At 44.1% G+C, this 17,888-nt stretch overlaps 1 protein-coding gene across 1 annotated transcript; it reads left to right on the top strand.

Annotated features, from left to right (window-relative positions):
* Window positions 1-16,939, top strand: RAB35 (RAB35, member RAS oncogene family). The gene is made up of 6 exons (XM_076352657.1): window positions 1-141; window positions 3,964-4,014; window positions 4,780-4,903; window positions 13,723-13,847; window positions 13,942-14,066; window positions 14,617-16,939. The coding sequence occupies exons 1-6, from the start codon at window positions 90-92 to the stop codon at window positions 14,743-14,745; spliced, it is 606 nt and encodes a 201-aa protein (XP_076208772.1). The 5' UTR covers window positions 1-89; the 3' UTR covers window positions 14,746-16,939.
* The last annotated feature ends 949 nt before the right edge of the window (window positions 16,940-17,888 follow it).

A 17,888-nucleotide genomic window follows, 5' to 3' on the forward strand; every position in this document is an offset into this window, starting at 1 on the left:
TGTTCGGGAAGTGGATCCGGCCCGGAGCCGCCGCCGCCGCCCCCTCCCCCCTCGCTCCGCCGCCCGCGGCCGCTCCCGCCGCCCCGGCCATGGCCAGGGACTACGATCACCTCTTCAAGCTGCTCATCATCGGCGACAGCGGTGAGGGCGGGCGGCGCGGCCCGGGGGCGGGAGTAGGCCGCTGGCGGGGTGGCCGCCCCTCGCCTCCGCCCGGGCCGTGAGGGGCCTGAGGGCGGCGGCGGCTGCGGTGGGGCCGGACCGGGCGGCGCGGGGGAGGCGGGGAGGGCGGCCCTCTCCCGGGGCACCCGCGGGGCCGTTGCGGCCGGTTCCCCGGCGGCGAGGCTCCGCCGCCGTTGTGCTGTCGGTGCCGCGGCGCTGGGCTCTGCCCGGGCGGGTCGCTGGGGGACCCCCGCGCGTTGAATGAGAGGGCGCGTTTGCTTGGGCTTCGTAAGTTTTTATCTGATGAACCTGCGGAACGGGCTACCGCAGGACGTTGTGGTAAATAGCGTGGCTAGGTTTAGGAAAAGGGAGATTGCCAGGTATAAGTAAGGACAGCATCGGCGTTCGTGCTAGCATCAGCCTTCGGGAGCCGCACGTTCTGAGGGCGCCGGCTAATCTCTTGCTGGGATGAGGAGGGAATTCCCTTCCCCTGTGGCAGACGGTTTAAGGCATCGATGGGAAGGGCCGGCTGCTCCTCAGCCCTAGGGGCCATTGTTTCCAGTGTGGCAACTACTACGTTTTAATACCCTTTATTATCTTAATTATTCCTTAAGACTCTTTCCGTGCTTCAACCTGAAGTCTCAGTTCTAGAGTTTGTCACTTTTTTTGATAAATCCTTGAAGAGCTGGTAGCTTTGTGTACTTCTAGTTATAGAATAGGATGCAAAGACCTAAAATAGTTATGGATAAGGGCTAGTTACAGATTTTTGAAAATAGACCTGTACATACTTCTGCAGCAGTTTCAGAAACTTCTGGAGGGCTAGCGTGTGGACTCAGCCTGTGTCTGGTGCTTTAGTCTAGATACATAAGAACTGGGACTGGGAAGATTCCTGCCTTTGGTTCAGTGTTGGTAACGCTCCAACAGCTTACAGTTTAATTTCCATAAACTGGAGAAGATGGCATCCACCCTCTTCTTTTAACAGAGGTGTGGTCCATAAGGCAGCAGGTCCCGGCATGCAGCGAGGCATGGCTCTTCGGTGAAAGTGTAATGTTGCACGATCTTGGCAGTTGTCACCTCCAGAAGCTTTAGCTGTATGTAAAAATATTTTGCTCTATACTAAACTGCGTCTGCGTGAAGGGGTTTAAAGAGGGAGAAAGGGTAACTGCTTCAAAACAGCTTAAAACTGTAGGCACTTTTGGGAGCCTATGGATTATTAAAACCAAATGCCGCATTCTGGGTAAAGCAGTAACTCTGTTGCTTGCTGGTGAGTTTCAAAACTGTTCAGGCAAGATAAACAGGATGGTGAAAACTCTGAGAGAGACTTCTCCTCATTTTGAACTATTAAATGAAATTTCTTAGCCGAGTCTTCTTGAGTCCCTATAGTGTATACAGTGAGAGGAAAGAAGTGTTGTGAGAGTTGTCGGGTTGCCTGTGGTTCTCTGTTGTAATTAGATCTCACTGTGTAGCTTGAGTATTGATTTTTCTTTTTTGTTTTCATTTTTGCTAACCCCAAAAGGAAAGCTTTGTCCCTGCTTTCACAAAACAGTTTGCTTGCCTTGTTTATTGATGTTTATTCCTTACAATAGGAAGTGGACTGATACTAGATAGGATGATTATGTCTCATTTGCTTTCCCCTGTATGCAAATATGTCAAGAGGGTAGTAGGTTTGTGTGTTTTTAGAACAGGTCATCTTGAAAAGCTGCTGGTGATCTCATGCCAAATATTTAAAAATAATACAGATGATCTGTGCTTTGCATGCACTTCTTTAATTCATTTGTGCTTCTTTAATTCACTCTACCATTCAGTAAGATATGGGGTTTAGAAACTGGTATGGCACAGAAATTTGCTTTTAATTTTGATTTTGCAAAGCCAGTAGGCCTTTTTTGTTTTGTTTCATTTTGCTGTCTTCAACAAGCAAAGAGGCCCTGCTAGCCTTCTCTTTTCAGCTCTTCAAATAACTCTGTGTAGGAGGTGGAGGGTCACGAAGAGTGTGGTTTCTCTATATGTGAACAGTGCAGGTCAGAGATGGTGTTTGTTTAGTGAGATCGTTGTCATCAGGAGCATGTAGAACTTCCTGAGTTCAGGAGGTTTCTCTTCTCTGGAAGCTGCCTGAGTGCTGAGACCAGTATAGACAAGACCGTGTCTGTGCAGCGGTGGACAGTCTGGCAAAGCAGCAGTCATGTGCAGCCCATGCAGCTCTGCAGCGTAGCCCGAGGCTGACTGATGTTTTAAGAAGGTGGTGTGGTCTGACAAGTCTGTGGGTTCCAGCATCTACTTTTTATTAATCTGGAGGCCAAGGCTGCTTGATCAAGAAGCATAGTACTTGCTGAAACTTTTTTTTTTAAACCTTAGCCAACTAGTATTTTGCAGGGGTTTAGCTCTTGCTAAATAACCAGTCCTCTGTTAAAGTTTAGGAACTGCTCTGCTACCTTTTTCGAGCTCAGGGGTATTCAGTGTATACGTGCTGTAACTTCATATTTTTTAGTAGCATTCTTTTTTTTCTTTAAGATTTGTCATACTCAATGAGAAGTGAGCACGGCTTCTCCAGATGTCTGGTGATTTGAACTCTTTGCAAATGAGATCTGGGTTACTGGAATCCTGCAGATTTTTAGTTGTTTTGTTTTTTTTTTTTTTTGTGCTGGTAGCTATCTTCAGATGCCAGCAGCTGAGAACTATTGGAGTTCTGCATAGTCTTTGCACATGCCTTTTGCACAGGTCTTCTATTAAGAACTTGCAAGTTATACATCATCAAAACAATTAGTGTAAATAACTTCTACCTGAAAAGATTTAATAGATAATCACCCTGGTGAAGTTGAATTTCCTCTTCATGCCGTAGCAGGCTTCTTTTTTTGGGGAAGGGAGAGGAAGGGACATTAACAGCAGAGATGTTATGCAGAGATAACAACTTTGAGGCATTCTGATACCCAGATTCCCTTGGTTGGGTGTGCAGAAATGAGTTTCTTATGATCCTTGTCTGAAGTACTGTGAAAAATGCTCCCTTGCAACAGGGTGTGATCAGAGTGCAAACAATCATATAAGGAAAACCTGGATGAAGTGCTCCTCAAAGCACTTAGAGAAATGTTTCATGGAACATTTTGGCAAAAGGTAAAACTTCAGAAAGGTATGTGTCCTTCCTGTTAGATGTGGAACAAGCCTATTTTGGATGGCAATATAGAACAATGGTTCCCAACTCCCCTGTTTGGTTTAGGCTTCTGTTAAACTGTGGCCATGATAACATAAGCTTTATAGTACCAAACCCTAGTCTGATTGTCTAAGTAGTCCAAATTCCACTGCTGTTCAGCTTGGCATAAATGAATGGGAGGTAGGCAGTGGTGTTAAGCATGATGTGCAAGTGGAATTCAACAGAGTAGTTTAGAGCAGTGTTCTGAGTACTTGTTAATTAGCTTGACATACTCATTTTTGGATCTTTCCTCAGCAAATATAAGTCTACTGATCGTAAACTTGCTTTTAGTTATTACTCTTTTATGACCTCTTAGAACTGACCACAGTTCAAAAGCTACTGTTTGAGAGTTTGCTGAGGGCTGGAGGAAGGAGGGGACAAAAAAACCCCAAACCCTGTAGTGCTACAAGAAGCATACTGAGTCTTGGAGTGACTGCAGTGTGCTTGATCAAATCTTCAAGGAGAGTACTAAGACGAATAGTCAAGGTGGATGGTACTAAATTATCTGCTGAGAAAAGATCCTAGTTAGAGTTAAAAATGCAATGAATGGGTAAAATACTGTTGTGTTACCTGATACCCATGATGACTGTATTCAAAGATCTTGCTGTCTTTGTTTGTCATAGGTGTGGGCAAGAGCAGTTTGCTGTTGCGTTTTGCAGATAATACGTTCTCAGGTGAGTGTTTTGTTTTCTTCAGTAAGTGAAATGGTCAAGGTCTGCTCCAGTGCTGCTGGTTGGCAAGGAGTTGTTGTTCTGCATTTACCCACTGATAGCTGTACTAGGAATACATTAAGTTTCTAACTTTGCTTCCCTTGGTATAAGCCTATACAAGCCCTCCTGTCTGATCTTCACTTGCAACTGAAAGTCCCACAGTATTTAATACTGACATGGTTCCAGAAATAGCTTAGGTTTTTTAGCTTAAGCTGTACTCTGTGCAGACTTCCTATTGGCCCTTTGGGATTTAGATTGATTGAATATTGTGGCTAAACCAGTTACATTTGTGACATAACTAATTTATTGGGAGGAAACTCTTAGAACAGACTGTATTCAAAATAAGTGATTGCACAAACATTTAAAGCAAAGCTTTGTCTCAAAATTTTCACAAGTGAAATACTTGCATAGTTTCTTGAGATATTTGGGTGCTTACTCTTGACCACCAATGCGGTAGAAGAATAATTTTATTTTGTAACATTGAGTTTTAAATTTTAAGGGTGGCATGGGAGATAGTGGCTTTATGGCTAGAAAAAAAGGTATTAGCTGCAGATAAAAATATGCAGATCAGCATGACCTGATAGGGCATTTTGAAAGATAAGCAGATAGGGGGAACCTTGTTCTCCTATCCAATCTGAAAGCTACTGCCAAATAGCATTCAGAAGTGTGCTTTGGGACATCCAAAATAAACAAGACTTAGGTTCTCACTTATCTACGCTTTCCCTTCAGGCAGCTACATTACCACAATTGGAGTGGATTTTAAAATCCGGACAGTTGAGATCAATGGAGAGAAGGTGAAGCTACAGATCTGGGACACAGCTGGACAGGAGCGCTTCCGGACTATTACATCAACGTGAGTATAACTGGGCTTAGTCATATGTAACTTTGTGTATGGATCTTGTGGTTTAGAGTTATGGTTTAGGTATTTTAATGTTGCAGTTGATTAGCTAATGATAGTTTTGCTGTCTGTACAGTGGGACTTCTCTCAGCTGTTTCAGAATTGATAGCGGTGGTGATACTGTGGTTAGGTTTGAAACTGGGATTTCAGATTTCCTCACTCTTCTGTGCATTTCCATGATGGTTTTGTCCTATTCCTCTGCTGTTAGTTTCCAAACGGCAGAACTGGTGTTACTTCACTGTTCTGCATAGGCTAGAAAACTTGTCTCTGAAGCCTGTCCAAAGTCATCCTCTGATTGTATTGCAGAAGTACAGAGTGCAAACCCTCCATCAGTGTCGTGTAACTAATGAATAGCTTTGAGATTGAATAGGATTTCCAATATTTAGTTTTCTTTTAGGACAAATGCATTTTAGCGGCTATCTTTGTGTGAAGTTCTGTTGAAGCAGACGCCCACATGAAGTTAACCTTTTCCTTGGTTCAAGTTCAGTTTCATGCTCATTGTCCTTTTGAACAGCATGTGCACAGCTTTTCCTGTTCCTGAAGAAACCACACCCAGAGCTGCAGCGGTGGGAACTAAGAATAAAATGCGTTTGTAAACTGATTGCAGTAAAGGTGGAACTGCTCACCGTGGCACTAGGGGAAGAGGAAGAGATACACTTGGAAATGGGACTTTTGTTTCCTTTGGGTATTAACAAAAAATAGTAATTCTTGAAAGACCTAGGTGTTTCACTTGGTCTTTCATGACTGACTTCTCTTTTGGCTCTTATTTGAGAGGAGGATCGTTTTCAGCTGATGTATTGGTTAACTTACTCAGACATAAAAATAATGAGATTGGTTGCATCTATGTTACGTCTAAACAGCTAGAAATAGCAAAATTGAACCTGATGTGTCACCGCCCCTTTCCTCTGCGCTTCTATACGGATATTACTACTGGATTACTTCCATTGTTTCTTAAGTGTTTAGCCTGAAAAAACGTGGTTGCCCCTTGTAGGGTTCCTGTGTGTGACATCACTTCTTGTTTCAGTGTTGCAGGCAGCTTCGGGCAGGAAGTGGTGAGGGGGAGGCAGCAATGCACTGCTGCAGCTTCCATCAGCTGTGCGCATAGGCTAGTCACAGAGTGCCCCAATTAGTGCTGAGTCAGCAAATGGCCTTCCTGTTTTCAGATTCCCTGACACGACTCGGAGCTGCGTTAATGAGCATTGGTTCGTGGGGCTGATGCCAGCTAGTTTAGAAAGCCATGGTATCTGGCACTGAACGGGGAATACCAGGAAAGGAGGCTTCCTTTTGTGAACGGGTGTCATGGTTTAACCCCAGTCGGCAACCAAGCTCGCTCACCCTCCCTCTCTCCGGAGAGAATCGGAAGAGCAAAATTGAGAAAACTCATGGGTTGAGATAAAGACAGTTTAATAGGTAAAGCAAAAGCCGCGTGTGCAAGCAAAGCAAACCAAGGAATTCATCCACTCCTTCCCATCGGCAGGCAGGTGTTCAGCCATCTCCAGGAAAGCAGGGCTCCATCACGTGTCACGGTGACTTGGGAAGACAAATGCCATCACTCCAAACGTCCCCCCCTTCCTTCTTCCCCCAGCTTTATATGCTGAGCATGACATCATATGGTGTGGAATATCCCTTGGGTCAGTTGGGGTCAGCTGTCCCAGCCGTGTCTCCTCCCAGCTTCTTGTGCCCCCCCCAGCCTGCTCGCTGGTGGGGTGGGGTGAGGAGCAGAAAAGGCCTTGACTCTGTGTCAGCACTGCTCAGCAGTAACGAAAACATCCCTGTGTTATCAACACTGTTTCTACAGTATTCCACAAATCCAAACCACAGCCCCATACTAGCTACTATGAAGAAAATTAACTCTATCCCAGCCAAAACCAGCACATTCTCCACCCCTTATGCCATACCATTTACGTCATGCTCAGGTCCCACACTCTCCAATATATCCTCATTAACCACCACCCCCCTTCCCATCCTTTAGTATAATACACAGATACCATTCCCTTAGTCTATGGACCATTCCTGTAAAAGGTCCACAAAATGTCCATAAATGTCCACAAAATGTCCACTGAGTTCATTTAGTCTGTGACTTTGGGCTCCACCTGTGATGGTGGTCACTCAGGACAGGAGAGGTGGTGTGTTACGTGGAGTTATTGGGCACCGAAGCCAGCTCAGGTCGGGTCGCTGCTGCGCTTGCACTGCTTCTTGTAAGGCTTGTCCTCCATTGGTTCAGGTGGTTCCTGCTATAGTAATTCCTATAACATGCAACTCAAATCATGGGTTACAACAATTTAAAGGTATTTCCATTACACCTGGTCCCTTTGGACCAGACCACAGGGTTTAACATTGCAGTGAACTCCTCCCCTTGCCCCTGCTCTGGCTTGGACTTACCTGCATGCTGCAGTCCCTTAGGGGTGTACCTGCTCCAAGTGGAACCTTATCAATGAGCCACAGTCTCTCCAGGGGTGTACCTGCTGCAGCATAGACTTATCCACAGCCACAGTCACTTTGAGGCGCACGTGTTCCAGTGTGGCCTTCTCCATGGGCCACAATGCCTTCAGAGCTATACCTGCTCCAGCGTGGCCTTACCCACAGCCACAGTCCCTTCAGAGGTAAACCTGCTCCAACATGGCCTTACCCATGGCTGCAGTTCCTCCAGGGGCGTACCTGCTCTATCATGGGCTTATTCATGGCCACACGCTTTGAGGTGCTGCAGCATGACCTCATGCACAGCCACTGATGCTTCAAGGTGTACCTGCTGCAGCATGGACTTATCCACAGCCACCGATGCTTCGAGGTGCACCTTCTCCAGTGTGGACTTATCCTTGGGCTACAATCCCTTCAGAGTTGTGCCTGCTTCGGCACAGACATAACCACGGCCACAGACGCTTCAAGAAGTACCTGCTCTGGTGTGGACTTATCCACAGCTGCAGGCACTTTGGGGTGTCCTGCTCCCGCGTGGACTCATCCCACAGGTCACAGTCCCTTCAGCTCGAGTTCATTGTGGAGTTCCAGCCTGTCCAGTACAGCAGCACAGAAGCAGCAGCACAGAAGCAGCAGCGATGCCCCGGCCATCTGCCAGCCCAGGTGCATGGCCATTGCTGTTATCAAAATGTTCCCAGGCACAGCGGAGTAAGATGATCAGCAGTGCAGCAAGCAGCGAAAGCAAATAGCAGCCACTAACGAGCACTAGACTCTAATATACAGTAAGGCAAGCAAGCCCCATGGCAAGCACAGATTGGGCTTCGCATAGTGTTTTATGTAAATTTTTTTCTTCAATTAACATTTAAAATGGAGAAGCTGAAATGGTTTGAGGGCATTTGTGCCATGACCTGTTTGAACTCTGCTGCTATTTTCTTTTGCATAGCTTTTTACCGAAGTGAGGTATATTTTACTCTTGGGGAAGTGAAGGCCCCAGTTTTCCTGCCTTAACTCTGGTAAAGTAGTTACAGAATCTTCTCTGGTCAGGGAGGAAAGATTTGAATTTTGTGCAACTTTAAGCAAAGAAGTTCCTGTGTCCGAGTGCATTTGAAGTGTTGAGGAAAACACTTTGGGAATGCTGGTTACACTGTCACGAGGGCTCCTCTTGCTGTTAGGTCGGCTAGCTGTGACTGTCTAGCGTTTGCTCATATTTTTCAAGCGGCGCTCTGGACCTAAACATATCACCTATAAAAACAGGAGATAACGAGATTCTGATTTTAGAAATGGTTCTCTTTTTTTATTTTTTTCTTTTTTCAATTGGCAAAGTAATACCATAACTGATTTGCTTATCCCAAACTGAGTGACAAATCAGTTACCATGCTAGTACTTACAAAAGGGCTTGGCTACCAAATCATGGGTGCAGTGCGAGTGCGCTGTCAACATTGTAGTAGTCTTTGTCTAGTGTTTGGCTAGACTGAGGTTTAGATTGAGGTTAAGAATATAAAAAGGTGTTCCTTCGGTATTACTGTAGGCCAGGAAGTCCCTTTACAGTTAAAAGTAGAGTTCAGATTGATGTTGAGCCAAGCCTGGCAAGCAAGACTGAAATTAGAGCCCATCTGGTAATAATAGCAATAGGTTGGAAGTACTGCTGTGTAGACCTAGAATTGCAAAATGGTAGAGGTGGTAGGAAGTTAATAGTAGAAAATTGGGAAACATTAAAAGGTTGTTCTATTTTGATTTTACTTGACTACAGCTACAGAAGCTGAAAAACAGAATAAAACTGTTAAGGAACAGAAATCAAGTTGATCTGGAGTATTCCACAGAAATTCAGGAAAAATAAACTAGATTAGAATTTCAGACAGGGAAGTATAAAAGACAGCAGCTGTTTTTACTGTCTATTAAATGTGGAAATACTGGGATAGCTGGTGCCTAGTGGGAGGAGAGGCCAAGCTGTGTGAATTTGGTTGGCATGGAATGTCATCCAAACTCTAAATTTGATTTAAATTCACCAGAGATGTAGCATGCCAGGACTCAGCTGTATTAGCAGGAATACTTAAGATGCATGAACAACCAGTTGCTGTACTTGATTTGCTCTTGTAGATAAGGCTACTCTGTCCTCATTCGGGACTGTGGTTTTAGAATTTAAGCTTTAAATAATAGTTGTCAGATGCTAGCTCAGGATGAATAGTAATAGCAGAGGGACTTTCTGCCATGCATTTGTGTGGAATGGCATGTTCAAGAGAGGGATGAGCCTTTTGAGATGATGGAATTGATGTGTCTTGTAAACCAGATATGACGGTCAAAAGACTAGTCAACTGACCTGTGACAATAGATGTGCTTCCAGGAACCTGAAAAAAGAACAATATGAAAACAGATTATTAGAAATCTCTGGAATTGGTTAGAATTCTAGAGGAATGAAAAATAAGGAAACACGTATACTACAAACTAGTGAAATACTGACAAGGATGCTGGATTAAGCCAATGACCTATCTTTCACGTTGGCCGGTTACACTTTTTTTTTTTTCCCCCTGGAAAAATGAACATGTGTGCCCTACTGAACTGATGCAGTCAATAATACTCTCTCCCCTCTAAATCTGACTTAGCTACCGTCACGCTTCATGAAACTAGTTGTTATAGCTCCAGATGCTAATCTTGGGAAGCATTTCCTGGAGGAAATCGGAGAACTTTATTGGTGTCTTTTAGTAGGGAGTACCGCAATGAATGGCAAAATGTTCCCTTCTGCTTAGAAAGGTAGTCTTCAGAGATGAGAGGGGAGAATGCAGATGGCTGAAGAACGCGATGAGTTTGGTTAACCAGTTCTGGAGATTTTCTGTATCAAGTCTGCAGTATTAGTAGGTAATGTTTCAAAGGCAGTAAGCTTATGTCTTTAAGCATCTTTAAACATAATTGTATAGGTAGAACAAGCAACTTAGATATTTATTTCAACTTAAATGTTAGCATTCTTAAGCCTTTTCCACACCGAAGCTAAATGTAAAGCCTTTAGATCTAGGTAACTTTTCCAACCATATGGAAGATAGTTGGCTACTACCAAGCATCCAAGGGCATATACAGGTCAGGTTTGGTTGTCTTTCACCTGAACAGGATACTTTCATGGACACTCTAAACATGAGTAACTGTTCTATAACTTCTTTTTTTGCTGTATTTCATTAATGTATTTATCACTAGGAGTAGTAGCAGGTACTGGCTTTTGAGGTTTGTAGGGTACGTGGCAGAGCGCACCTACCATATAGAGGACAGCTAGCATCAGTCATTTAGTCCTTGAATGGGAGGCTGAGATTGAGAACTTCATTTCTCTTCTGCTGTCATTTCTGTGGTCTCCATCTTCTCTAAAATGCGGCTGGGAAGAAGATAAGGCATTCTTTCCCTAGTGTCAAAGCCTCAACTACCCCTTGGTTGCCAAAAGCACAAAATTTACACCTACTCCTCCTTGAATGCCAAAAGCCCCATCTGTTCTCTACTCACCAAAGCCTACAACTTGTTATAAAAGCAATTCTGCACTGCATCGTTCTGAAATCTGAAGTATGGAGTAGGATAAATCAGATTTTGTTTTCTAGTACTGTCCTGCACTTGGGGTTGGAGAATCTTTGCCATACTTGTTAAGCCTAAAATGTTATCTAGGACACAAGGCTGTATCTAACAAATGATAGAAAATAGCATGACTAGCTTTTTGAGAAAAATGTGTATTATGGGGCTTAAGAGAGAATAAAAGGTAGTCACGGTCTTATCTCTCGGGCTGCTAAGAGGTAATGTCAGCCAATGGAGAAAATGACATTTTAGTGTAGATGAGGGGTTGGCAACCTTTCTAGAACAATGTGCCAGACAATTTTCCCTTCCAAAAATAGAAGCAGTGTGTGCTGGTAGGAACTCAGCAGGAGTCAGGGGTTGCTGTCTTGCACAAAGGAAGATATTTCTGATGAGGTGGTTGGCAATACTAGTGTTTTGTGGCAGGAGCTCCCAGCTCCTGCAGAGTTTTGAATGCCGTAGTGGTCTGTGCTGCTTGGTCCAGCCCACAGTCCTCATCCCTAGGAGCAAACGACGACTATGCTGACGACATTTCAGGAGTGGGATCTGTACATGCAGGGTGCACGTTATTCTATTCCCAGACATCATATGCTTTGCTTAGAAGAAAACCTAGGTGCGTGGGCAAGGTAGGAGCAGCAGGGTGCTCCGTTGGGTCCTCTGGTTTGGATGACTGGGGTACCAGGCATGGTTTTATGGTGGGCGCAGCAGAATGAAGCAGCTCTGCATAGGTGTAACTGAACCACTGCGTTTCTCTAAAGGCTGAATGTTGTCTTTGCAAATGTAATGCTCAGTGTTAGGGAGGAAGTGGTAGGTCAGCCTGAGGGTTGCTGAATTAAAAGACTATTAGGTGATACGGGAGAGTTTGAAGATAATTAGTTCATTGTTCAGATGTAGAGAAATCCAGTGTGTTGATAGGATCGGAGATCTTTTCCTTTCTGATGCTATCACACAAAACAGTATTCATCAAAAACTGTGTGCAGTACATGTTAGTGTCTGGAGAGGATGGATTGTTTTTGCAACGTGTGGATTCAGGCTATGGAATACTTTTTCCTCTAAAGGATCTAAGTTACGAAATAAAGTTGAGCTTGTAACGAAGTGAAGCACAAATGCAGTGCTGTAGCAAGTTCTAAAGCTGTTAAAGGAACCGACTGCAACTGGACTAGAATATTTGAAAGTACAGGATCTCTTATGGGCTGGGAATAAATAATTCTTACCTGAGTTAGTTCTTGCCAGGGAAAGTGAGTGTACAGTATAAATTACTGGTAAGACATGGCATGGGAGAAACATTTGACTGTCTTCTGAAAGTGCCCAGATGGGCAATAGGAGCAGGCTCTCCTACTTCTGTAGAGTATGTATCGCATCATAGAGGAGTATTGATATCCAGAAACTATCACTACAAAGTGATCACGAGAGGAAAGGGGCGGGGGGAGATGCGTGCACTCTGTATGTGATATGTGCCTGTCTGTGGCAAGTCTGTCTTGATGGTTTATAAAGGCAGGTGGCTTCTGTTATAGGAGGGATGATGGGGCTAAAGGTGGGGAAGAGACAGTGACTTGCTCAAGCGCATCAGTGGCAGAAGTGAGCCAAAGCTTTGAGATCTTCTGTAAGGTAGTGCATTTGGATTAGATTAAAAGGCTTTGAAGTTCAAAGTTGTGTTCGCTGAGTTGGAATAAACTATCAAAGAGAACCAGAGTAGTCACAGTGGACGTCTTTAAAGTGCAGTGGAAGGGACAGTGCTGCAAGAGGTGTTAGTGGTAAGAGATCAAGCTCTAGAAATGCTGTCACAATTTAAGGGAAAATCCTCGATTTTGGTATGCTGAATTCTTCAATTTGTTTTATTAAAAATCTTAATGTAGATCGTAAGAAAGAGGAGTAAATGGAAGGAAAAGACTAAAGCTACACAGAATATAAAAACTGGATGCTGGTGAGGGCCTCGCTGTCAACTGTTTCAATTACTTCCCCCCCCCTGCCCCAAGCTGCCTAATTTACAGTAGAGAAAATACCTGGTAGCCCTGTGAATGTGGCTGAAAACTGAGAAGGTGGAGCTTGCTTTTTTTTATATAGCATTTTCACGGTGCGCATACTGCCTGCCTTTAGTAGGTTCATGCAGGTGATAATGTTGGTACTTGAATTCAGATATTTTTCTTGCATATTAGAATTGCTCATCATCTTTTAAAGGTGCTGGTTGCCCAAGACTAATGGGAATAAACTGAAATGGAGCTTGTTTTTAGTGGCTAAAGGTAGCAGAGCGCATTGACTGCACATATGGAGTTGATCTGTTGAGTAGGAAGGTGTGATCAGAACACAGTCGCTCAACAAGACAAATTTTTGTGAGCTCGAGAACTGTGACTGCGGGTTGAGTATATTTGGAGATCTGCTGAAATTTTAGTCTGTAAGTGGTCTTTCACAGGTAACAAAATTACTGCAAAAACTTGATGTGGCTTGTACAACGCAAAGGTTCACATCACAGCCAGTTCCGAGGACGTATTGGGGGCACCGCTACCTTTTGCTCACATAGCCGGAAGACAGTATTCATCTTTGAAGGTCCTGACAGCCTGAACAAGGAAGTAAACAGCAGTCTTTGGACTTTGAAACCTGCTTTTGTAGACTAAATGAGCAGGGAACTCTGTAGGTTTAGAGGAATAGCATGTGATCTAGCTGTTGTAAAAGAATTAAACGACTCCCAGTGGAAAGAAAATGGGGGCACTTGATTACCATAACTTGGGGATTTGTTACGAATCTTGTAGAAGCTAAGTGAAAGAGCTGAGAAGGTGCTACGTAGCTTGAGTTAACATTTATTGTCTTTTCCTGCTCCATAGGTATTACAGAGGAACACATGGGGTCATTGTTGTCTACGATGTAACCAGTGCAGAATCTTTTGTGAATGTAAAACGGTGGTTGCATGAAATTAATCAAAATTGTGATGATGTCTGCCGGATACTAGGTAAGTTTCTAATCAGAGAGTTACAACGTCTTATTTAGTGGGCTGACCAGCTGAAGTACCAGACTGACTTTTTTTTTTTTCTTTCCTTTTTTAGTGGGGAATAAGAATGATGACCCAGAGCGAAAAGTGGTAGAAACAGAAGATGCCTATAAATTTGCTGGGCAGATGGAGATCCAATTGTTTGAGACCAGCGCCAAAGAAAATATTAATGTGGAAGAGGTAATATAATATGCAGAAGAGTATAGATAAAACGATTTGAGGATAATGGTTTGGGAAAAAATAAAAATTACATTCTTCCCACTGAGGAAGAAAGATAAAATGCTTTATATAAGTTGCAAATGAGTAGGTAAAATGTCAAAAAGAGACATCCAACTGTACTTGGAAGAGTTGGGGAAGTGAAATGAAGGAGCCCATGTTGCATTTTCGCTAGCTTTACAGTGCTAACATACTAGGCATGGTCTCGGGAAGGACTTGTCGCTAGGGAGAATGCTTCTAGGAGGTAGGACTGCCCAATCTTCGCTCCTGGCCTCAGTTGCCAAACTGACCTGTTTTTATTTACTGGTTTGGGAAGGGGGATAGAGGTGTTATGATTTAGCTTGGGAGTGGGTTGGGAAGGTACTGGATTTCTGCTTGGCCCGTAGTGGGTTGGGGAAGATCTCGGAGCCGTTATTGAAATACCTAGAAAAGCGGAGTTGCTTCAGAAGAACAGCATCCCACAAAAGCTAGCCTGAGCTCCTGGGTGATCTGAACTTGCTTGTTTCTCTTGCAGATGTTTAATTGCATTACAGAGCTAGTCCTGCGAGCAAAGAAAGAAAACTTAGCAAAGCAGCAACAGCAGCAACAGAATGATGTGGTGAAGCTAACGAAGAACAGTAAAAGGAAGAAGCGGTGCTGCTAATGCCCTTTCCCTGCTGCAGAGACTCTGCTCTCAGACAGATCAGCCCCTCCAGCTAGACTCGGGCAATTCCACTGGGGCAGGCTTTGGGAGGACTTTCTCAGTTTTGTGCCGTTATTTAAAGATTATTTTTTCTCCATGTTTTCTATCAAGAGGCGCTGGCACCTTACCACTTCAGTGCCAAGAAGGTATCGGATGGAATCTTGCCCCCCTCTCCTCCCCTGCTCATTCCAGTGCGCCTTGTAGACAAGAAAGGACGTTGCCTACCAAGTGGACTAATTAACCCAAGAGTTTGTATATAATGTATATTGCTTTAACCAACCTCGCCTCCCTGTTGTCGCTTTGGCTTATGCCTTCTTAATGTCAACCAATCATGGACTGCAGAGTTCATCTTTTTAAAGAAATAGTACAAAGTTCTTAATTCGAGTTGGCCCCAGGCTGGCAGCAACTGCTTCCTGGGGCCTCTGGCTTCATTTCTGTTGGGCTCCAGGCTGGCAACTGGTGCCCCTGGGGCCTATGGCTTCACCTGGAGTTCCAGGCTTCGACTGGGGCTCAGGCTTTGTTTTTTCTAGGTACCAGGATTGCAGGTGATGCTGCTGGAGCCTGGGGTTTCACTTCACCAGCCCCTGGGCTGGCAGCTGGTGCTGCTGCTGGGGCCTTGAATTTCAGTTTGCCATGATCCAGATTTGTGGCTGGGTCCTTGAGTTTCACCTTCTCGTGCTGCAGCCCGGCTGTACCTGTGCTCTCCTTTAGTTTGTATCAAGATACTGAAAAACAAACTGACCTGCAGAAGTGGGATTTATTTGGATAAAACCTTTTTTTTTTTAAAAAAAAAAAAAACAACACAACACAAAGTTTAACTCCTTTGACCTTTGCTTCTGGTTCTGCCAGGGTCCTAAGTGAGGGTCCGTTTCTTTTGAGAACAACAAAACCCATGTGATTCTGCCAAAAAAACCCAAACTTCTCCTCGTTGCCCTGTCCACAAATAGGTGATCTGAACTTGAATGTGAATTTTGGTGGCAAACTTTTGTTTTTGAGAGAGGAAAAGGCATGAAAATAAATCCAGCTGTTCTGGATTGATGTCTGAATATGAAAGCTGCTGCAGGATCATTCCCAGGATTCTTCTGTTAGAAAGGAGGACTGCTGTTTAATGTAAAGAAATGGGAAGCTTGCTTGCTTGGGTTATGTGGTGGTGGAGGATCACCCTTGGAAACAAACTGGTCTCGCTATGCTCAGCAACGTTTTCCTGGCCCTTGTTGGCCTTTCTGGGAAAACAAGGGCTCAGTTCATCGGCCTGAATAGATGTAGTTAAAGGTGGAGAGTGTATGCGCGTGTAACTAAAATATCAAATGTCTGGGCTGAAAGTACATGCTCAGCACCTGAATAATTGCCTGAATAATAATAATAAAAAGAAGAATTTTTCCTTAAAAATGACTAAAAGGCATGGAGGGTATGACTTCCTTTAAGACCTTGAAGGTGGACGTACTCAGTTTGTCAGTAAGTGGCCCTGTGGAATTGCTGGCTGTAGTTTGGTAGGATATGATTCACCAATGTCCATGAGCTTTGAATCAGCCCACTTTTCTCCCTTCCTCCCCCTCCCCCAGGAGAGGCTAAATTTTAGTCACTTATTTTGCCTGCATTTTTTTAGATTTTATGGGTTGTGGTAAGAGCCCTAATCATACAATCACATCACAATCAATCACTTTAAAGACTTTTTAAAAAACGCAAACAATGAATGTGTAACACATTTTCTTTTTTTAATCAGTTCAGGTGCTGGGAGTGTGTATCCAGCTGCCTTCACCCGTCTCTTTTCTTCACATATCTTTCATTGGTAACCCAAGAATAAGGATGAGCTGGGATGATATTGCTAGCGTGAGCTCTGATAATTGTAAGACTTGAGCGGCTATGGAAAGTGGCGGCTTGAGTTAGACCAGTCCATCCTGTCTGCTTTCTGATGTCGAATGTGGCGTGTGCCCAAGGAAGGAGCGGGGTCAGTCCTCAAAGCCTTCCTGTTGAAATGAAGCTGTCCTGTGACGGTTACCACTTTCAGATTAAAGCGCCCAGCCGCGTTACTTTGGGACTCTTGTGGTAGCGTGTGTGCAGATCTAGGAGGGAGTAACTTCATATAGGCAGAAGCAAAGAAAATGTCTGAATTTACTGGAAATGATGCAATAAAATGAGGAAATGGTGCACCCAAGCCTGGAGTGTTCTCTTATATGGAAAGATTGGTCCTCTTTGAGTCGAGGTCTTTGTGGCCACGGTTTGAACTCTGCCAATCCAGGTGTCCAACTTCCTGGCTTGAAGTGGGATTTTTTTTTTATTTTTTCCTGGAGCTGGCTGTAGAGGAGCAGTTCTCTCTCTGCTCTTGCCACTGACTATTCAATTGGAAGGGGTGGGGACTGTGTCTCTAGTGGTGCTGATGTGAAGTTTCCTAAATGTTGAGCAATGGAATGTCTAACTGGTTTGCTAGGATTATTTCTGTAATGAAAGTTTCTAATTATGCTTTTTAAATAATTTTAAAAAACTAAAAATAAAGGTTACAAGCTGCCAAATCTTTTTTGAGGCTCTATTTCCTCTGCTGTCCAGCATCTGGAGGTGGAAGGTGGCAAGCCGGGGGTGAACTCTTCTGCTGCACATAGAGGTTTGTTTGTTTTTTTTTCTGGGAGGCGGTATTGGCAAAACAGCAATTAATGCTTTCAAATTTTTCATTGCTATTCTAGTTTTAAATGTGAATGAAAGAGTAAGCTGGAACTGGTAACCTTATTTCTGCGTGAAAGTGAGATGCTCATGATTTTACTACAATCTTTTGTCTTTCTGTTCAACAAAAAGTGTTGAGCGAGCTTTGAAAGCTTCTCCTCAAAGGCAGCAGGGGTCAGACCCTGAGTTGATTGAAAAGCATCTGGAGTCTCTCCTTGCTTTCCCAGGAAATGAACGTGTGTTTTTCTGTGTAGGAGCTAGGCAGCCGTCGCTGTGCTTGTTGCCCTTAGCATTCGCTTACCCCCGCCTGCCCTTGACGCGCGAGCGGGCTATTGAAGGCAAGCCCTCATTTCTGGAGAAGTGTGATGAAAACTTGCTGTGGGGAGGTGCCTTTTCTTCTGTCTGCGCTCTTCTGGTATGACTATGTAAAGGGGAATCCTGAGGACGTG

The sequence above is a fragment of the Aptenodytes patagonicus genome, chromosome 15, assembly GCF_965638725.1.
Source record: "Aptenodytes patagonicus chromosome 15, bAptPat1.pri.cur, whole genome shotgun sequence".
Classification (NCBI taxonomy): Eukaryota; Metazoa; Chordata; class Aves; order Sphenisciformes; family Spheniscidae; genus Aptenodytes; species Aptenodytes patagonicus.

Bases quoted from the DNA above. Each gene is read 5' to 3' on its own strand.
- RAB35 (XM_076352657.1), top strand. From the start codon at position 90: ATGGCCAGGGACTACGATCACCTCTTCAAGCTGCTCATCATCGGCGAC. The intron at 142-3,963 runs GTGAGGGCGGGC...TGTTTGTCATAG, and splicing joins GCTCATCATCGGCGACAGCG to GTGTGGGCAAGAGCAGTTTG. The intron at 4,904-13,722 runs GTGAGTATAACT...CCTGCTCCATAG, and splicing joins TTCCGGACTATTACATCAAC to GTATTACAGAGGAACACATG.